This window comes from Ptychodera flava, chromosome 18 (genome assembly GCF_041260155.1).
Source record: "Ptychodera flava strain L36383 chromosome 18, AS_Pfla_20210202, whole genome shotgun sequence".
Taxonomy (NCBI): domain Eukaryota; kingdom Metazoa; phylum Hemichordata; class Enteropneusta; family Ptychoderidae; genus Ptychodera; species Ptychodera flava.
The window spans coordinates 11,979,392-12,001,870 of record NC_091945.1 but is presented as its reverse complement, the minus strand read 5'-3'; the positions used below and the strand labels follow the sequence as shown (position 1 = coordinate 12,001,870).

Here is a 22,479-nt window from a genome sequence, read left to right as displayed (position 1 = left end):
ATTTAATTCATTTATACATTGCACACAAAATAAATTCATGGGTATTTCCTCAGACATTCTGATGGGGAACACAGACCCTGTATGACTATTTTGCCGGTACCCTACCAGCTACTAAAACTACAGCTACTCTAAGCCACCCTACTAATTCAACGGTTTCGCAAGGTATACTTGAGGTCATTTGCAGGTCGTCTGTGGGGACTTTGGGGCGAGGTTCACATGGAAGATAGTGTTGAAAACCTGTTACATGAGTAACAGCGCCCTCAACCAGATATAAAGACGTCTAATTCACGGTCCAGTTAGGAATTTCAGTCTGGACAAAGGAGGGCGCTAATACAAAGAACAATAGCACTGAATAAATCTTATTTGTATATTAACTGGTAAATATCATTATTTTTCTTATATTTCAACATTTTGTAATTTAATGAATTTAACATCATGAAAAATGTCTGTACAAGGCAAGACTTGTCAGAGAGATTAAAAGGATGATTTAGTATTGAAAAATTTGCCTCCGCTATTACAAATAGCGCCCTCTTGAGTTCAGACTTTGATTTCCATGAGTGCATTATGGGATAGCTGGAATTCAAAGGACAAACTAACGCTCTTCAGCTCTGAGAGAAACACCCAGAAACATGAAACTAAGGACAGCGCCCTCGAGGATATTTGCATATGTATCAACTACAAGATTTTTTTTTCTGATCACAAAATTTGTACTTGCTTGCAAAAATAATCCATCCTTCAGAGTTTTAAAAATCTTTCTTTAAAGTTGTTTTTACGCTACCAAATTACAAGCTGGGAAAAATCTTGTTAATTTTGTTTGCCGTGTTTGCATACAATTGGTTTCTGGAAGTTTTCACGTACAAAGGGCTTTATTTTTCTTGACAGTACAGGAAAAAAAGAAGGACTGGTGACAGTGGTCGAAAAAAGGAATGGCACTTGACAATGAAATGTTACTTGCAACATACAAATATGCAATTAATATACATTTAACGAGCTATAGTCACTTAGAAGCCTGGTGAGTATTAATTTTTTTTTTCTTTTCACCTTCTGAGAAGATTACAAATCGACATTTCTCTAAAATACTGAAGACAAGTAAATAATTTTGAAATGCAATGGTTTTTGTGTGACAGGATACCAAAAATGTGAACAATAAAAGAAATGCTGTTAGCAATTGAATATACATATTTTCTGGGAAACCAAACAGTAATTTTTTTTTCTGACTTTCTTTTCTTTTTTTTTGGCACACACTGTACAAAACGTGAAGCAAGACCATGAAGTCAGTTGATCTGACCACACCCACTGGCAGTGTTTGTCAATTGAAAATGAAGGAAAAAAAACGGGAAAAAAAAATTATAATGGTAAAATGGTATAATTGCTGACGATATGGGACAGGACACACAACACAATAAAAATAATGTACTCTCAGTCCAAACACATTGTGACATCTACAACTGCACTGTGCCACTGTACATTCTAAGTTCTAGATACACCTACAGATACTGGCACCAGACTTCGAGATAGTCGGCTGCTGAAAATATCTGTGCAGTGATCTTTCAACCCAGGGCAAATGCTTTGGGGTCTTCACCATGGGTTGTTGCCATGGCAACTATTCTTCAAAGGCCATCACCATGGAAACCTTCCCAAATCATTTTACAATCGTGCCATGGAATTCTAATGCTAGATACATGTCAGATCAAAACACCAGCTCAGCTGGTACAAAAATGGCAGTCTATAACTCACGTAAGGTCGAATGTCGTGACCCGATGCAAAAGGTCATGACCTGGGTTCTGAAAGGTCACCGCACAGATAATAACCACCTACTACAAAATCACCACCAACACCTTTCCAATGCTCTGAAGGTTAATTAGTGTCCCACCTTCAGATTGTTGTTAGTAACAGAATGAGTGATTGCCTATTATTTGTTACCTAGATCTGTCCGATTACTTGAACAAGGAAGTTGTGAAAAAAAACAATTAAGTAGTACTTGAAAACGAATGTCAATATGACTCTTACCTTGGTTGGAATCTGAATACGAGGAATATATTCCTCTGAAGTAGGGTATATCTATCTGATTTGGGTTTGTCTGTTTCAGTTGAGGGGCGTTGGAGAGGGGAGAGAAGTTGAGGGAGGCTGGGGCAAATGAGGCATGCTTTGGCACATGTATTTTTTTGTAAGTACAGAATCAGGAATTTCATGCGTAAAGTGCTTTTCAAAAGTATAAATTCTTGTATGAATCAAAGAGCTCCCGGTATAGAACAGTGTGTGTTGAAGGTAACATAATGTAGTACGGCTGGAAAATAATGATTTTCCTTGAAGCATTGAAGATATTGGGTGGGCTCTTTGGCTAAAAATCACACATTATCAGATAAAACCTCTAAGATTTTTCACTATCGTACATCATTGGACATTTTTCGTACACCATTTGACATTTCCAGAGAGGCTCGTTTTATAGATATATGCAACTTTACAAGTCGGGTTTGTATTAAGAGCCACACAAGAAATCTTGGCTCACTGACAACATCAACACATGAAATAACTTACAGTCAAGACTGTTACTTGCTTAGAAATCACAAGCTAGGGAGCCTTCATGAATTTCATGCAACATGGGGGGTCTTTTACAGATACCTCTCCACCTAGGGAGTCATATTGACATTCTCTATCTGTTCTACCACATTTATGATATTGACTTAGTCTAAAAAACCGACAAATTGTACAAGATATTCCTTCACCGGTACCGCAACCATTTCCTAAACAATTTAACAGTGAACATGATGTGGAAGATTCCATCCCGCTTTTGAAACCCTATTAATACTTTAAAATGATATCAGTTGAATGTCTCTTTTTTGTCGCCTACGTTCCGATACTCCCCTGTATCCTGTCCAGTTGATATGTGTTCTATGTACTCATACCACCTAAGTTTACAAAGATTCTACAAACACTTGACAGTTGTCTCCCCACTATCTCTGCTATTGTCAAATAAATCAATGCTCTAAAATACTTTTTTCCCCTTCATGGGAGAGAGATATCTCTGATGAGTTTGAATGCTCAAAACACCACTGCAATAGAAATTTAATCCTACACTTCTATACTAGTTACACTGCACTTTTTTTAATAATATATCTGTGTAAACTATCACATCTTTCGTCAGGTGACAGAATTTTAAGATTTCTGAATTGTATGAACAAAATGGCCGAATAAGTCCTTCTAGAATATTGTCAATGACAGAGTTGTAGACCTTTATATTTTCAAAGCAATATTTACCAAGACTTGTTTTTTCCTTTTCTGGCAGTTTCTTGTCAGTCATTTTGCTCAAAATCTGACAACAATTTCTCATTTTTTGGACACAAACTCATTAGAGATACTTTTCCCTTGAAGGTAAACAGCTGCAGTCAGTCAGTTCCCAACATTTTACCATTTTTATTAATTTACAGGTTTTTTCCTTTGAATTCGGAAGATAAAAGAGAGGCTGGGGTTCATTGAGAGTATCAATTTGACAGGAGCGATAGAAACCGAAGAATTTTAGAAAAAAGTTTATATGAAAGAGCACAATTGGCTGAGAGAAAAACGTACCAATTTCTGTCCCGCCACGACGATTTTTATGTTTTTAGAGATTTTACCATAAGGTACAGCGTGAACGAGTGAAACGAAACCAGCAAGCCCCTTGGTTTTGTGCCGTTGCCTTTGTTTTGCAATATCTTGAAGTGAGTTGTGTATGACTTTACAGGATCAGATTAAGAAGAGACAAAAAACAAGAAATGATTTTTTTTGGATCTAACTTCAGAACAAGCAGTAATGTTCAGTGGGGAAAAAGTGTTCTCCGATCATGAGTTAAGTTTTTGTCCTGACACAGCACAACTAACACGTTGCACGATTTTTTGTAAAGTCCGTTCACTTTTTCACTTTTTTTTCTAAATCCCACCTCAAATGTTCTCTTCTTTTCCCCCGTTTTATGAATTAAATTATTCTGCTGTATAAAAATATCAGCCTATGAGGACAAGTAGGAAGGAGTCGTCCCTCGGTAATCCAACTGCTTTTCCGACAAGCGTAATGCAAATTTTGCATTGGTGTGGAGACTGCCCACTGCATTCTGGGCTGCGTCCGAAGACTCAAATATTGCCACTATGGTGTAACTTGACGTTTTGTCATCCTGGGTTTCCTCGCCGGATTTGGCTTCCTCGGATCCCTCATTGGGAATCCATCGGATCTCCGCACCTGCCTTCACCAGATCAGAAAACAAAGTCTCAGTGTCTTGTCTTGTTGTGCCTTCTGGAATGTTGTAAATTTCTATTGTGTTCCCTGTACCTGAAATGGATTTGTGGTGAAATGAACATTCAGTGCCATGCAAAGAAAACAAATGGGACAATCTATTGTGTCTTGTACAACAATACTGATGTATGAAAACAACTGAAACATCTTATATGTCCTTTTGCAAGTATAAATGTTCTTTTTAGGATGAATTGGGACCAGGAAACAAAAATAAAAGTAAATCATAGTTCATATCAAATTGAATACAACATAAACAGTGAAAAGTTAGGTATAGAGGTCACCGAAGGGACCAATAAAAAAGTGACAAATACACAGAGGTAGCCTTAAGTTTTTGGTAGAAGAATAGTTGAAGTGAATATTGGCTATGTTTTTTGGAAGGTGATACCCTTAATGTGGAGTTTGTGATAAGACTTGGCTTTTACAAAACTTCAATATCAGAAGCCTGGTAAAACCAGTATTATATCATACCAGTACATTGGCGGTGCAAATACAGTGATCTGATTGGTCGAGATGCGAAAAGAACCATGGTATATTTGCGACATACCACAGCTGGCATACCAACGAGCTCTAAGCAAGAGCAAAAATCCTTTTTTGACGTTCCATATGCTTGAATTTCAATATACTGTTATGATATAATAGTAACAAGTCATCGCTGATGACACAGTCCCCGTTCATACCATTAATTGACATGCACATACACATTACAATACAATGTCTGTGTGCCAAGTTTGCACAAAATCTGTTCAGGGATAGTTGAGTTATGATTCAAAAACATGAAAAAAACGCAAAAAAATAGCCGCCCAGTGGCAATATTGGATGGTATCGCAAAATAAATTGACGTGTATATATATGCTATAATACGTTATCTGTGTACCAACATTGAATAAAATCGGTTCAGGGATAGTGGAGTTATGATTCAAAAACATGAAAAATTGCGACAAAATGGCCGCCTGGTGGCCATATTGGATTTTATCGCGAAATAAATTGACGCGCATATGTATGTCACAGTACTTTATCCTTGCACAAAATTTGAAAAAACTCGGCTACAGAGAAACGGCTGCTGATGGACAGACGGATGGACAGACAGACGGACGGACAGATGGACAGACGGACAGACGGGCGGGACCCAATCTATAAGTCCCCGCTGGACTGCGTCCGCGGGAACTAATAAATAACACCCAGCGATGATATACCACTCAGTTTTGACAAGTTCACTTCATATATGCACTGGCTATTGCTCATGCATATATGTCGTGATCTGGTCAAAATTTTGCTATATACCATCACTGGGTGTGCTTTATTGTTTAAATATTTCAAATTGGGAACACAATTCATATAGCAATGCAAGAAACCGGTCACTATATGGATCTTGTGTTTTGCTTTCAGTATTAATATTCCTTTTCATTCAAAAGTCAGCATTGTTGACCACCATGTACAGGTATTGCTATCAAAGTAGAGCAACTAAGGCAGCTTGGACTTACTTTCAGAAGCACATATCTCTTGTAAAGCCATACTGTCCAGTGGCTGTCCTTTCCGTAGTTTTTTCGGGGCCTTTTGTGTTTTGCTTTTAGGCTGCTGCATAAGCTGTGTCTGCCTAGGACCTATCAGTCAAACACAAGACATCAATTTTGATCAGTTCAGATGGAGAAAACCCCTCACATCACATTCATTTCAACACAACACCCCCACTGCCTGTGAACTGCTCTTCAATAACCATCGATAACAATGGGTTTGGGTTAAACCATGGTTGTGAGAGGGTTGAATGAGAATGTATAACTGTAAGGATTTGAAATGCTATGAGACTGTCCACACAACTTGAAAATGGCTGAATCAAATTTCAGGATTGTAACTTTTGACAGAGGAAAACCATGTATGCCAAAGACCCTGTATGCCAAAAATGTTCTGAAACATAGCAGAACAGACACAACTTGTGGTATACTGTTTACAACTGTCTGAATTTTGCTTGTCAATTATGTGACACAAACAGACATCTACACAAAGAATGTTCTCTGTAAGAAGGTGATAATTATAGATGCTGCAAAAAAAAAGAGTGATGTTGGATAGAAAACCTTCAAGATTTGAGTTTGGGGTAGGAATTTTCTGACCCGAATATTGTCCCATCTGACAAAAACTTTTACAACAGTGAAGTAAAAATTCATAGTAAAAATACCCTAAATCAATATTAGTAGATTAAAATTTAATTCAGTCTGACTCAAAGGCACTGAAATATTTGGCAGCACATTTGGTGATTTCGTTTTTTTTATCATGTGCTGACCTTCTGTTCTCTGTTTAAAATTGCGAAGGCTCTAAAATGTTGTTAAATTCTATCGATATCAGTATCTGTTCTGGAAGGAAATAGCACTGTCTCTTTACCTTTACCCTGCTGTTGGTTGCTTCTAAGTGAAGTTTGTTGTATGCTGCCAGGACTGGGACTCTGTATAGGTGACCCTCCAGGACTGTGTTGATGGTCACCGCTGCCCATCTTGGAAATATAAACTTCTGGATTATACAGTTCCGTTGATTTTGGCGGTCGCTGGTCGACCGGGTAGTATTTCCTCTGGTGATGTTGCAGAGCTGACTGATGCTGTTGCTGCTGCTGCTGTTGTTGTTGCGGCTGTGGTGGAGTTGTAGACATGTTTGATTGGTAGGGGAGTTTGATGACGCCCTGCGGTGACTGAGCTCGTGGCTGTGCGTAGACGTAGCCAAAGCCAGGCTGGTGCTGGCTGCCGACGGCCTGCGGAGGCGTCACGGGCCGCGTCATGCTGCTGTCCTGCGGCATGTGCGGAAAGCCCGCCATGATTTGCGCAGAGTTTGGTTGCATGGGTTGGTAGTACACAGGCATCGGCACCTGAGGAGGTTGCTGGGACCCTGCTTGTTGCTGTTGCTGCTGCTGCTGCTGCTGCTGCTGTTGCGCGGCCACCGCTGCGACAGCATGTGCTGCGGCTGCAGCAGCCTGCTGTTGAGTTGATTCAAACGAGGGCTGCGGCATCATGGCCGGGTGCTGGTGCTGCTGCTGCTGCGGCGGCATCATGGGGATGCCCTGGTAAGTGTGGCCGTACTGGGACGCCGGCGGGTACGGCTGCGTGGGGCTGACCAGCTGTTGACCTTGACCTTGAGCCTGGCCTGGGTAGAGCACCGGCATCCCCGGCTGCTGCATCAGCTGCTGCGGGTTCATGTGCTGTTGCTGCATGGGTTGTGTTCCTTGGGGCTGAGTTGGTTGCTGTTGCAAGTACTGAGTTGGTGTCGCTGGACGATAGACCGGCTGTTGCATCATCATCTGTCCCTGCGGTACAGAGTACATGGTCTGCAACGTGAGAAAAGTCACAAAAACGGGAGAAGACAGAAATGAATGGAAAAGCAAAGAGAGAAATGTGACAGACTGGCAAAGCAGTTTTTCCCAATACCCTAGGCAAGATTTAGACCGAAAACCCTGAAGGCAGGAAGAAATTAGAGAGACAGTGGGACCTGGTACAAGCCACGTTAAAGTTACAGAAAGAGACTGTTGATGGGCAAAAGTTACTGATAGTAGCAAGCTTTTGAGGCACACCAGTTGAAGGGTGAGATGATGACATGCCAACAGAGCATAGGATTGGAGAAATGACAGACGTTGAAAGGAGACAACATGTAGGAAAATGTAGCAAAAGAGAGGAATTGTAAAGAATTTTACATTGAAAATTTATATGGAAAAAGTTCGGGAAAGATAGATCTTACAAAGTGTCGCACAAGAATGAAAGACAGACAGAAAGAAAAGAACGGAAGAATGACAGATAGGGACAATAAAAACACAGAAATTCTTGGTGATAAAATGCAGTTGTTTCGACTGTGCCCTCCACCTAACATATTTTTGACTTCTGAATCAATTTGAGAATTTTTTGAAATTTCCTTCGTACCAAATGTGTGATGCACTGAGAAATTATCAGTCAATAAGACAAAAACAGCTTTTGTATCCGTGTTGGATCAGAGTGGTTTGGAAAGCACACTAGTTGTGTCGTTTGTAACCTTGGTTTGAATGTGAGACTCTGAAGTGAGGGGAGTGACATTAACCTGTGGACTTGGTTGCATGTAAGGCTGCTGTGGTATCATTTGTTGTTGATGAGGAGGGTTGAACCCGGACGTCATGACGCCGCCGGGGCTCGGCCGCACGTAGGAGCCCATGTACGGCTGCTGGGACATCACCTGCTGTTGTTGGGATACCATGTCACCACTGCTCTCGGCTGACGACTCGCGACTCAAGCTCATGGTGTGCATCTGTGAGGTAATATCTGGAATACCACTGCCTTGAGAATCCTGTGTGTGTGGAAACACAGATATCACAAAGTCATTTTTTGTCTCTTCTATAAATTTAGCGAGGTGAATTTCTTTCAGATCCAGACATTTCTTTCAATTTTTGCCAAAATTTTAAACAAAAAACTGTAGCCCATGAAAAGTGATGTCAATGTGATCCAAAATTACTAAAAAATTACAGAAAAATTCATAAAAATTGGTCAAATGTTGCACTGAAATTTTGGTGGGAAAACTTATAGCACTCAAAGGTTTACAGTTTTCATTAGACATTTATTACTTACTCCTGAATAAGATCGTTGCATCTGAGCTACAAGCATACTGGAGAGCTGCTGCTGCTGTTGTTGTTGTTGTTGTTGTTGTTGTTGCTGCTGTTGCTGTTGTTGTGGCGAGTACTGTGAATACGTAGGCATAGATGTTTGTTGTGGCATCGGTTGAGTTGGAGACTGTACTGGCAGTTGATTGCTAATTGGCGGCCCCGGCTGATACACCACAGGGGTGCCATCAGGATTAAGATACGGTGTCCCTGTACAAACAAAACATAGGCACGTGATATATATAAACATGATCAATGTTTATTTTTTGAATGCCCACAAAAAAAACCTTAAAATCTATGAGTTATTTACCAACCATCATCATACAAGTCAGCTGATACGTGACAATTTTCAACATCACTTTGTCTCCATTTGTACAGACTGCAAAAGATCAATGACACTGCTACTAGGCTGTGGTATGTCCCTATTCTTTTCAATGGGGTAGGTGGACCTATTTTCAAGGGAATGGGGGTGAATGGCTTAAGAAATACACCAGTGATTCACTAAACATGATCCGTGCAATGTCACTGAAGTGCTAAATTCAGACAACTCTATTATAATAATAATTATGCATGATTGATTGAAATACAGATCCCTCACTGTGTAGCTGTGTGTCGTAGTGATGATTACAATACACCCATACAACATAGATTAACGTGATTCTGGTACAGTTGACGATTAAAATAAATGGGTCATCCATTGGGAAATACCAAAAGCTATTTTTTTAGCTGGGGCACAACACACACTGAGGCATGCTGTCTCAGAATGTCAAATATTGGGTTGTGGGCAAGATTATGTATTTCTTTAAGAAGTCACGGTTTCTTTGTGCGAAACATAGTAACCAACCCTTGACAAACAAGTTCACTTATAGGTTTGGAAACATTGGGTCACAACTACTGGGTACACTCTGAAAGCAACACGGGGTTGTTACTTTTCGGCAAAGGTCAGGGGTCAAATTTTTAATGTCAAGATCAAAGGTCAAATTCCACTTACGCAGCAAAAGACAGCTATAAAGAAATGCCGCTATGCCGTTTGAAAACAGAAGTGAAAGAATACCATCAATGACTGAAGTTTCTTCAGTGATGACATTATTCATAAATATGTCTTCAGAAAAATGTGTGAGTTAGAGTAATGTTAAACACTCAGAAACTTATTTGAGAATGTTCATTTTGGCACAAAAACATTAGGGGACGTTTCCATCTAAAAAACAGTGCATATTCAATGCACATTCACCCCTTGAAATAGGGGTTTGAAGGGGTATGGAGCTCCTAATTAAAGTAATTTGCCATCTCGTAAGCTGTTTGCAATATGTGATTAGAGAGAGCGATTAAGTGGGTGTACAGGGAAGACATCTCTGCCTTGCACACTTCACTCATACAGATAATCGTTCGCCTTGAACTTCTTTGAACATTGTACCCTAATTTTCACAGAATAGGACCTATAAATATACTACAAGCCATATGTTAGTTCAAATTAATAAAAGTAGGAACAAATTCCGATGTCCTGAAATGATAATACTGTTGTCAAGGTTTACACGAGACTGAGTTTGTGCCGCTTCACTGTACAATACCTTGGCATAAAGTAGTACCGGCCAAGCTATTGGTATCTGAAGTTGTTGACTAAGCGTTATGTAATGTCTGATTATATCTGATATAACTACTTTAGATTGCATATTATCAGTGCAGAAAGAGCCCAAAAAAGTGCACTGTTTTTTAGATGCGAGCATCCCGTCATGAGAACTTTTTTTGCCCAAACAACACACAAATAAATTAACTTTAATATGTCGAAGCTGGGGAAAAAAATCCTGTCATGATGAAAAAAACTTTTTGAACCCTTCTCCTCCTGCCACCACTGTTTTGAATATCAAACGTTTCTCACTCAATTGTGAATGTAAAACATAATAATGGATGCTCACGATGATTAAGTCAGTTCCTGACACAAAAATGAAAGAGAAAACTTTTGCTCAAACTATCCTCAAGCAATTTTCAGCTAATCTCTTTCAAAATCAAGAATAAAAATCAGAAGTCACTGTGCAAAATTTGGTACAAGAGAGACAAATTACTCAACATTTACCGATATTTGAAATTCAAAATGGCCGCCGTCCTTGCATTAACTCGATGGGGAAAAATAAATAATTCTATTTCCAAAAACTAAGACAATGAACATTTTTCTTACCCCAAGAGCTTTAAAATGAGCACTCACAAGTGGTAGATTGAAAAAGAATTGTAAAAGTTTGATAGTCCTAATATTTGTCCCCGAGCTGCACTCATACCATCTGTGCATTATGCAATACAGGACAAGAACAGAGGTAGTACCATGCTACAGTGATAGAACTTGTAATTTTACTTTTCATCACAATGAAATTTCAAACATTTATATTTCATCATGATCACTGAGCAACTTTGTCTATACTCTCTAAACTTGACCTTTCATTTCTTTAACAGAAAAATACAGGCTGCAATGCTTCAGGACAGAATGGAGGCAAAAGTGGATGAAAAGCTGGTGTTCTCTACATTGAGTTGGCTTTGTTTGTTACATCAGACAATTTTGGAGTCAGTACCCTGTGATATGGCATCTGCTGACACTGTCTATGAATGAACTCTGCCTGAAATATTGATTTTGGATATCCTCAGAGTCTTTTCAAATCCCATCTGCTCTGCAAAAGGGCTGTATCCTTCTGCATGTACATGCGCCCTCAACATGTAGGCAGAGTGTAAACTACTAAGGTGTGCTTGTTTTGCCAGCTAAGTGTTCCATTCGATGCCTAGCTTGCTGTGGAAGCCTCACTTGACTCGGCCGTTGAGGGCGCACTGGTGTGCAGCAGAGAAAAAAGAGCTTTGCAAGTGAAATGAAGGGCTGAGAAAAAGTTTAGTACGCTCTGTAAAGTGAAGTATCATTAGAAAGCCAAGTTTTCTTTATGTACACAAGTATGTTGTAAATGACATACCTGTGCCTGGATTGATTAGTATGCTGCCAGGCGGTACAGACTCTATGTTGGGAGCCGCGTACAGCACTGGGCCGCTTTGTGGGACAGCGCTGGAACTGCTGACTCCCGTTGCCATGGAAACACTCTGGGCACTTGTCCACGTGACTTGGCTGACGGGCTGAGAACTCTGATAAGTAGATTGCTGTAAAGGTTGGCCGTAGGGCTGACTAGCTTGTGGAGGGGCGGGTGCTGGGGGTGGTGGTGGAGGCGCCGGCGCCGAAATCGACGGCTGTTGCTGGATGACGGGTAGTGGACGAAATGACGGACTACCAGCACTGCGTTCTGAAGAGTCTAACCAGAGTAGAATGAAAGCAGAATGATTGGTGAATATTTGAATATTTTTTTTTGATTTCTGTTGAATCGTTCTAATTAATTGAGATTCAACAAGACTAATCAAACTTACACGCTATTGTGATGGCAAAGTCTATGAAAAGCACCTTGCCATCCATCAAGCGATGGACAATCAAACCAGTCCATGACAAGCAAAGTTCTTTCAGAGGGAAGCCTTAACCCTCGTTTCAAAATCAAATGCAACATCACACCAAATTATATGCTACAGAGTGAAACGTGCCAAAATCGCGGTGCATGTACCTTTGAGCACCATACCTCCACTTTAGTGACAAGTTTGGTTCATCCCCATTGTGTTCTATGGAGTGAATGGATTAATACACATGGAAATAGGGGTGGATGTACTAATTCCATGTACTTGCCATGGCAAGTACATGGAATTTTGTTGTTCTCCTCTGTCGTTTGGTCAAAATGGATGGACTAAGCGTTTACTCCTATAGACTGACTACAGGCAGGGAGTGCTCGAATTTTCTATGATACTCCGTACTTGAACACTTTTAGGAAGGACAAAGACAGAGAAGGTGGTTTGTGGTCATCTACAGTGCGTTTCACTTGTCATAGGCATGACTTCATGGACCGTCATACCCTTCTTGTAACCTGCTTTGGAAGTTCCCATAATGGTAAATTACCACAAGATCTTGAAGTGGCACTTAGAAGAAGAAAAGACTCTTTAATAAAAGGCATTCATTGTATCTTGTCTCATGATATCACCATGAGATTAAAGGATGTTGATACAAGCATGCTTTTGGCAAACAAATTTATGATTGTTAAGATCAGCTGAGGTACAGTGTGAATGCCGTGGTGCGGCATGCTGTAGAAAACGGTGTAATATGGTGGAGTCAGCCATTTCTCTGAAAAGAGATGATCATGCAGATAAACGCTCCATGAATACTCAGGCACAGCTCATCAAACCACAAAATGAGGAAAGAGAAAGAATCTTGTGATCGGCGACCCTAAAACACTTGATACCTCATTCATAAAAGAACATTTATCATACACTGTGATCTGAACCAAATACAGTGTTCGTACCTGTGAAAACATACACACTTCGCTTACAAGGAGAAATGCTTTTTTGACATGACACAACCCTACATAACCAAACCCACTGACACACAACCCTACATGTTGGCATCACCACTCCATCACTAGACGCATTGACAGAACTGCACATACTGACATCACCAGACCCACTGACACAACCCCATGTACTGACTTAACTATATCCATTGATACAACCACATATACTGCCATCATCAGACCCACTGACACAACCCCACATACTGACATCACCAGACCCATTAACACAACCCAACATACCAACATCACCATCTCCCCATTAAAACAACCACACATTCTAACATTAGCAGAACCTGTGATATAACCAGACATACGAACCCACCAGATTCATAGACACAACCACAAATGGTAATGTAACAGTTATGTAACAGACAAAGCCATTACTGCTGTGTTTTCTGTTGCATTATAATTAAGAAATGGTAAGTAGCAAATTGATCCTGACATTGAAATGTGGGTTCAATGTCATGGTTCATCTTCACTTATCCTCAATACACCACTATCATTGATACACTTTCACAATTATGATTAAGTGGAAATAAAGCTACACAAATATTGTGACCAAAAGAAAAATTTGCAGCTGTAAGAATAAAACGGCAACGAGAACAAACCATTCCAGTGCTAAATTCTGTAAAACTCAAAGAGCATCCCCAACCCAACCAAGAATAGAACAAAGTATATGAGTCAAGGTGTGTCCATACCCTACATGCAGCATATCAAATTAATTCCCAAAAGTTTTTGTGCTTTTCCAGATTAAATTTTCATAACGCAAGCAAAGATTTTTTTGGCATGCAAATGAAAATGCATGTGCAGAGAGTCAAATTTTAGATCTTCATCAAAAGTTCTACTTATCCTCCAGAGATTTTTTTCCTACCACAGTCAAAAACTTCATTCACTTAGGGTGTCTGTCTTCGGTTGGGCCCTTTAAGTGTGTGTGTGTTTGAAAAGAACTGCCCGTATTACCTGGGTGCTTACCAAGTTTGGTAAGTTTACTAAAGCTACCGGAACTTCCGCGACTACCGCTACTCCGACTACTGCTGCTGCTGTCCCCTCGCATTAATACTGACGAGATGCCAGTCCCGGCGAAGCTGCTAGCTTTGGTGACGGCAGGCACGGATGGACGCTCAGACCCGCTAGAATCCACGCTGCTCCACGGCCGGGGCTCGGGGCGCCAGCTGTAACACTCTTCCGAATTACTACTTCTACGACTTGACGTGCGTGTACTTTGACTACTCCTGTGGGGTTTTTTTAGAATGAAAAAGAAGCATGAGAGAGCTGAAACTAAACTGAAACAAATAATTGAGTCATCTGTTTATTATTTTCAAAAAAAATATATCTATATAAAATATATTTATATATAATCCCATGGTATTTTTCTCTGTTTGACGTCATCGTATACGAGTGTTTTTTCGCGGAGACATACAACTTCGAGCCGAAGGCGAGAAGTTGTGCGGCTCCGCGAAAAACAAGAGTATATGATGACGTCAAACAGAGAAAAAGTCCATGGGATTATATATTTAGCACATGAACAGTCTTCTTATTTTTCTTTGATGTGGATGGATCAAAAATTATTGTAACAAATTGCATGATTTTTATCGCGATTTTTTGTCTTATTTACGCGCATTACTTTCATTTAATGAGTAAAGCCGCCGGTCACCCAGGAGATGTGCAAATGTTTACAGGTATACTTTTATTCATAAATCCCATTAAGCCTAAATTTTGATACACCGAATGGTATCTCCACCAATCAGACATACGGATTTGGTCACGTGCGTGTGTCAATCATCGTCTCACGCTGAAGCGATGCCAAGGCAAGTCTGCAATCGGCGGACATAGCTTTCACCGCGCTAGCAACGGATACCATAGTATTTTGAGTTATTTAGAATATTTACAATTATAGTTATGAAGTTAATGCAACGATACGATCGAAACAGTAGTTATCATTCTTAGAGATGCTGTGGCTTTTAAAGTATCACAAGTTTACGACCTTGGCGAGCCCAAAAGATTCAGATCAATGACACACAAATTGTAAGCTTATACGCTTGTAGTGGGCACTGTCGTCACTGGTATCCGCCAGTAGCCATCTCGGTCGTCAATGCTTTCGTCTTACGGACTTTGATGTTTGCTGTGACACATATATCGCCCGTAGGTACATCCCAATTTTGTTACTTGATGGGAACTCTGTTCTGTTGTGAGTGTTGTACAAGTCAACTTTCGAAATACATCGGATTCTACAGCGCTGCACTGCGGAGTTAAGGCTAAGCTTCAAGCTCGACAGCTTACATGTATGTCTTCAATACAGCCTTACGCTGCAGGTTTGATTCCGCGGTCGAGAAAGAATGGAATAATTTGTGTGATGAAGGAAATTTATCGTTGTTTGTCGAATGACTTTATGCTTGTGCCTTCTATGTCGCTTTCCCAAAGATTATACGGTACTTATTTATTAAGTTGAACTTTCATTAAGGTGTATATTTCGGGTTTATCGCCAACCGGGATTGCCAGGTACGACGTCACTTGGTGATCGCCAGGTAGGACGACGTCCACATTGAGCCTTACGACTGGAGCTGTGATGTTACTGAGCCATTAAAACGATCATTGGTATCCTCATTCGATTCTTGGGAATAGCTAAAGCTTTAGTGACTCAAAATTTCGTTGGACATGCCTTCTATGTTTCCATATCTTGATTTATCGGGTCACCTTTTGTCAAAATGCCATGAGAGCACGGCATTGATCACGACAAGTCGGTCTGTATGGCGACGTGCATGTAAGAACGGTACCATTGCAGGAAAAATAGTTCCGGTTGATGACGTACAACAGCGGTAGTTTACAAACACTATATTCTAGTTTTTAAAGGGATACAGTCATCGGAACTGTGCCCAAAGGTCGTATGGAACCCATACGACCAATGGCAACACTGTATCCAAGGTACAATGGTGATTGATGAAAGTTAAAACATGTCTGTCATAATCTACATCGTATAATTTAAATGTTACAGCTATAATGATGTGTATCTAGATATCTAGACTTTGTTTGTAAACAAGAAACTCGCACAGGCACAGTTCCAACGACTGTTTCCCTATTACAAATTCAGAGTTTGAGATCATCTTATATGACTCTCGAAGTTAAAATGCAGAGGCTGTCACTGTATTTTTAAAAATCCTACAGGGAGGTACTTATTCATTCAACCAATTTTTTCTGGTGTGTTTATACATGTGCATGAGCTATGGCTGTCAGGAGATAAATACACTGTGTTTACACAAGAAGATATTCAAAATAGCAGATAATTCAGGATGAACGTATTTCCATTATACGAGGTACAGTATTCAGTTTACCATGAGTCCACTGTTGAATTGTTCTTGTCTGCATCATGATAATGGCATACTGAAACACTGATTAGTTAGGCTGAATTGAGTGGTAATGCACAAGCAGATGCAAATAGCACCGTTATGGCAGAGTACAGTTTCTGTCTTAACTTTGCAACAATATTTTGACAGACATAGGTTGGTATGGTAAATTAGAAACAGAGCGCCCTCGTTTGCCAAACTGGATCTCACACTTTGATTTTATACGATGGAATAGTAGATAGTTTTCTTGTATTTAAAAGTTTAAAGGGACAAAGTCGGCCATTTTTCATGAATTTTGTTTGATATGAGATACTACTTATATTGTTTGACATGTTGAAAGATACTGAATGAGTGGGTAACCATGCATATATTTGACCCAGGTTTTAGACACGATACATGAGACCATCACGAAAATGAATTAATGGTCATGACCATTAATGCATTTTCGCATGGTTTCATTTAATTTGTCTAAAACCGGGGTAGAATATATGCATGGTCACCCATTTATGCAGTATCTTTCAACATGGCAAACAATATAAGTAGTATCTTGCATTTAAATTCATTAAAAATGGCCGACTTTGTCCCTTTAATGTTTCAAGTTGCATGCCATATCAATGGTCACACAATTGATTTGTATGCGCAGTTTTCCCTTGTACACACACACTGATGAAAATTGAAAATATAATATAAATTTCTTGTACCTACCTAAGTGGTGATTCAATGGATAAGTTACTACCAGTACCCTCTTGAGATGATATTGACTGGAATAAAAATACAAAACCAGAAATCCACGATTAAAACTTTCATGCTTAACTTCAACTGTAAACGGACTCAGTTACTCATTGTATGCACTGGACTAATCATGAATGGGTGTTATGAGGGTCTGTGTGCGTGTCTTTGATTGGATTGTGCTATAAAAACTTGCACTGTCTGGAAACAATACGGTATCATCAGTGAGCGATACCCTTCCGTTGAGCTGAGCGATGTCACTGAATGGATACATTGCATAAAATCAGTCTCAGTGACTGGCTCAGTAACCTGTAACCTATAGATAACATGTGTATCTGGGTCATAATAAATGCTTTCTACTTTGATAGGATGTCTGATTATCTTTCAATACTGGATTTCAAAATAGCTAACTTAACGGGCCAGTGGCTGTATCTTTTGGTGATTTTTTCACTATTTTTGTTTTGTATGTCAACTCCTAAGTTCCTTGCTACTCCCAAAAGCATATTGAAATGCATGTTATTTAGCTTGTCAACACAGCATTTATACATGTAAAGTGCACAATTATTGCTTACTCTAGAATTGTTGTCCAGACAAGAATTCACTTGTCAACTTTTACAATGCAGTTTATGGCTGTACAGGCTGAGTAGCTAAATACTGTGTATCTCATCATGCTTTGGGGTATGGCATAAGAAACTAAAGTTGATGTACAAAAACAAAACCAGAGAAAACAATAATCAAAAGTTACAGCCACTGGCCCTTTAATTTCATTAGACAGGAAACTTATATGAATACGCCTTTGCTGGCTAATGATTTTGATTATGAGGGAATTTTTGCATACATAGACTGGAAATAGTCTGTGAACAATTTTAAGGTAGTAAGCACCTCAAAAGTGAAAGACTTAAACTTTTGCTCAAACTTTTCTCTGGGAATATTTCAACCATTATCTTTCAAAATCAAGAATAAAAATCAGGGATCACCATGCAAATTTTGGGTACTTGAGAAACAAACTACTCAATCATACCAATATTTGAAATATTCAAAATGGCTGCCGTCCCTGTGTTAACTCTACGGAGAAAAATAAATTTTCGGCTTTTCGAAAAACTAAGACAGTAGAAGTTTTTTCTTACACCCAGGGCTTTAAAATGAATCCCCACAAGTGGTAGACCAGAAAAGAATTGCAAAAGTTTGAGAGTCCAAATATCTGTCACCAAGCTTAAGGTGCATTCTGCCTTAAAACAAGGATATGTATGTATAGAGATCAACGTTGCAATCTTACATCTTGATTAAATATTCTAGCTCTCGCTTTCTCATATTCTTCTTCCCGTTCTTCGATTGATTTGCTACGCTTGTCTTCCTTCAGTCCACTCCGGTCAGGGCTCTTTCCCTGGAAAAACAGACACATGGATCAATGCTGATTACTTCTTAGTGGTTCCATAATAAACTTCAGTGCAACTGAAATATGTCTTTGAAGCTCTTGCATCCCCATTCTCTGAATACAGGTCAAACAACGCCATTGAAAACAGTGGGCTGTACCAAAATCATGATTTTATACAGATCTACCAACCCTTTCCCATCCAGCTTGATAATGACCCCTATTTCTTTTCTGAAGCAAAGCTTGATACATGCAATGGAAAATAGAGATGGACTAAAACCCCTGTCATCACCATTATTTTGCCCAAATCTATTGTTATCAAAGGTGAGTGTGGAACTGTCTACTAGTAAACTGGGGATGAACAGGTTAATAGTCATGCTGAGCTGATTTGAAAAACATACTAATGAAATTCACATGCTAACTTTTCTCAGAGAACAATCTCTTCAATTTGTTGTAATCTCTTTCAAAAAATATGGCACGATTTGTAGTACCTACAGAATGTGACTTTTATGGTTATTTAATGATTATTTAGAATTTTTTGCTTAAATATCAAAACATACATTTTACCAGATATTATTAAACAATTATTTAGATGCTTCGCATTATTGCTTGTATGTACAGCAGACACAGTTACAAGAAAAATGACCTTAATTGGTACAAATCAAATAGAATTATGGGTAATTTACTGTGCTGTGTGCCTGTAAACACTGTCTCATCCTAAACATCATCTGTCGTTTTCTTAAAGCCATTGCAAAAGCAATACAAATGAAGCTTGACAAACTACCAGCACATGTCACGACTACTGTCGACCGTAACTCATTCCATTTGCACTAAAATCTAATTGCTACATTACTGCAGCACGATGAAATCGAAGGACGCCCAATCTAAAAACTTTCACACACTTGCATGACAACAATATTGTTAAATATATCAGTACATTACAAGAATCTTCAGCTGAATTCGAGACACGAAATGTGGACGATTTTATTTCTTTGAATTTCTCTGAATTTTACGCTTACTTTTTAGAAACAGAGGAAACGCAAAAATTTGTAACACTGCTTTGTCACGAAATGTCTAGCCCTGATTCACAGATATCAAGGAAGTGGCTTCATTCATGAAATTTAACCAGACATAGCAATACCAGTGAATCCACATGCAAACAGTTCATTCAGGGGCCGGCAGGATCCCCCACAACTGCACTGTGAGGTCAATGGACTTTCTGAGTACTTTTTTTATCATCATTCAATGTTACTTGGCTGACATCAGCGCAATTACACCCTGGGGTGTCTGTTGATGATAACCCACGTTCAGACTCCTACCTCCTTGTCTTCCAGGCTGGCGCTCTCCCGTTTCAGGATCATCCTGGGTTCTTCCGGCCTTTGTTCGTGTCGTATGTGTTCCTTGAATCTCTGTTCCGGACTGGATCCCGGAAAAAAAACAAGAAAACAGAAAGAATCTTGATGCAACAGTTCATGATAAATCCAGAGGATTTATATGTCTCTCTGTCATTCAAATCTTTCGACAGAAATTGCAGACTTAATTTACCATCATAATTACAATGCCAAGCTACATGCAGATATCTACAGGCTGTGTTGAATAAAGTTGGTATTTAAACCCTTTGAGCCCCAAAGTCTATTTTTGTCCCCTTTATAAAATAAACCCCAGTTAATTTTTCTCAGATTTTTGCCAAAATTTTGAGAAAAAACTGTAGCAAATGAAATAAGATGTCCATTTGGTCCAAAATTATCGAAAAATTACGGAAAGATTCATGAAAATTGGTAAAATTTTGCACTAAAATTTTGGCAGGAGAAAATTACAGTGTTCAAAGGGGGTTTTTAGGATGGAGAAAGAAGAAAATAATGCTGAAATACAGAACAAAAGCACGGAAAGAAATTGTTGAAAAAATGTTGGTCGCTTCTAGGGAAGTGCTGAAGGAGTGTATACAACAATCAGTGTGAAATATTTGATCTCAGGTATTGACTGTAAGTTTTAGCATCCAATTCAAACTTCTCATCTGATGATAATTACAGAAATTAAACCAAGGTCTCGATAGAGAGCACATACTGTCAAACAAAGACCCTCTGTTGTTAGAATCACTGTTAAATTATTGGGTCATTGGTTGGTTGACGTGGAAATGACATGAACGTTCGGACGACTGGACTTACATTCTTGTGTTCGGTGTCTTGTTGATAACTACAGCTTTACCCGTCTGGTCGATGTTGTGATCCATGCCGAAGTATGCGGCCACCCGGTGAACTATCATCCTGTGGTACGACGTCATTGGTGGAAATTTCAACGTATGTTGACTGGAACAGACAAATAATGAAAATGACGAACTACCGCAAAGGGAGACGGAACTGACTTGCACATTTCAAAACATTTATCTTGTGGTTTTAATTTAGTACTTTTGTCGACAGAAGTAGCTGCTTAGGAGCAGCTATCATTACATACTATCAAACCTGTGTTTAACTATAACCACTAAAGGGCAAAGTGTTCACCCTTATCCTGCCAAGTTCATGTGTCACCATCAGGTCAAGTTGGTTTATTAAAACCATTGAGGCACACAACATGTTGTATTTTAAAAAAGACATCAATATTTGAAGGGCCCTAAGACTATAGATACTGTAAAATGATTTTTTACTGACTTAAAACTACTGTACTATACCATGCCAAGAAGGTGAAAATATGTGCAGGTACTGGCTCAAAATAATGCTTGTCAGTACTGACTTGGCAGTTTGAAAGGTTTGGCAAGATAAAGGTTACTGACCATGATACAAGTAATCTGACCAGACTCAAGGCATCGGCTCTTGAAGCAGCTGTTCATTATCGCTATTGGATGCATATTTTCAATATAACTTTCCTTGTTAGTTCTTTTTCTACCATTTTTTTTCTTTTTCTACCAATTTTTGTCATGCTATTTGCCAAAGAAGAATGAGTGTTTGCCGACAGATGGACAGCAATCAGGACACGAGACACAAATCCGTGCCATTCAAAGTTTTCATATCCTAGATTGAAAGACTCATTGCTTGAAGGTATTTACCATGGACAGCGCCCTCAAGCATCGAATCCTCAGTTTACCCATCTCCACATCAACAGCATACATCTGTATTCAAAGTCTAAACTATTTCAAATTACAGACTGCTACGAATGTTCCAATCACTGAGTGTAAAATCATAAATCCTCTTTCTCTTTTTTTAAATTTTCATCATAAGGTACACTGTCTATGACTTACAGAGAAATTCTATTGAAATGGTTTTGCATTCAAATTTTCCAGATCAGGTTTGCACACAGATTGGAATACCTGCAATGTACGATTCCCAATCCACATGCATTCTGCTGGCAAGCTACCGAATATTTTATTTAAGACTCAATTCCATCCCTAACAAATTTTGAGTGGGCTTTGGAATATTATATAATTGAGCTGGTCATAGACCTCTGATCAGTATTCCACTCCATTTTCGTAAGCAACATCTTTGGTAATAAAATTTGAGAAAGTTGGTACAGAAACAGCACACTCCATAGTTATGCAAATTACGTGTGTTGACCTCTCACCTTTGATCTTGTACAAAGTTCATTAAATCGTGTTCTAATTTGAACAGCATCATTCTATCCCTGGAATTTTGTAAAGTTTGAATGATAAACTCATGAACATCAACACCCGTAAAATCTGTGTATTCTTTCTCTTGACTTGATTCTGTTGAAGGTAAGAAAAAAAACAACAGACATTATTTTGGAGTCAAAGATACATGTGAATTAAGAGTCAAATGA

General features: G+C 39.2%; 1 protein-coding gene across 18 annotated transcripts in view; it reads right to left on the bottom strand.

Moving 5' to 3' along the window:
- Positions 1-847: 847 nt before the first annotated feature.
- The window catches only part of LOC139116856 (cAMP-regulated phosphoprotein 21-like), a 111,870-nt gene continuing 90,238 nt past the window's right edge, over positions 848-22,479 (bottom strand). For 7 of the 18 annotated variants that reach the window (XM_070679569.1, XM_070679568.1, XM_070679572.1 and 4 more), the window contains exons 5-16: positions 22,264-22,405; positions 20,877-21,017; positions 20,031-20,130; positions 18,616-18,723; positions 17,316-17,371; positions 14,230-14,501; positions 11,806-12,135; positions 8,829-9,070; positions 8,308-8,550; positions 6,637-7,567; positions 5,745-5,864; positions 848-4,299 (exon numbers count right to left, since the gene is read on the bottom strand). In XM_070679569.1, coding sequence (XP_070535670.1) covers positions 3,983-4,299; positions 5,745-5,864; positions 6,637-7,567; positions 8,308-8,550; positions 8,829-9,070; positions 11,806-12,135; positions 14,230-14,501; positions 17,316-17,371; positions 18,616-18,723; positions 20,031-20,130; positions 20,877-21,017; positions 22,264-22,405 — 3,002 coding nt within the window. In that variant the 3' untranslated portion in view covers positions 848-3,982. The remainder of the gene's footprint in view (positions 4,300-5,744; positions 5,865-6,636; positions 7,568-8,307; positions 8,551-8,828; positions 9,071-11,805; positions 12,136-14,229; positions 14,502-17,315; positions 17,372-18,615; positions 18,724-20,030; positions 20,131-20,876; positions 21,018-22,263; positions 22,406-22,479) is intronic. The other 11 variants (XM_070679579.1, XM_070679577.1, XM_070679580.1 and 8 more) reach the window with 5 other exon arrangements.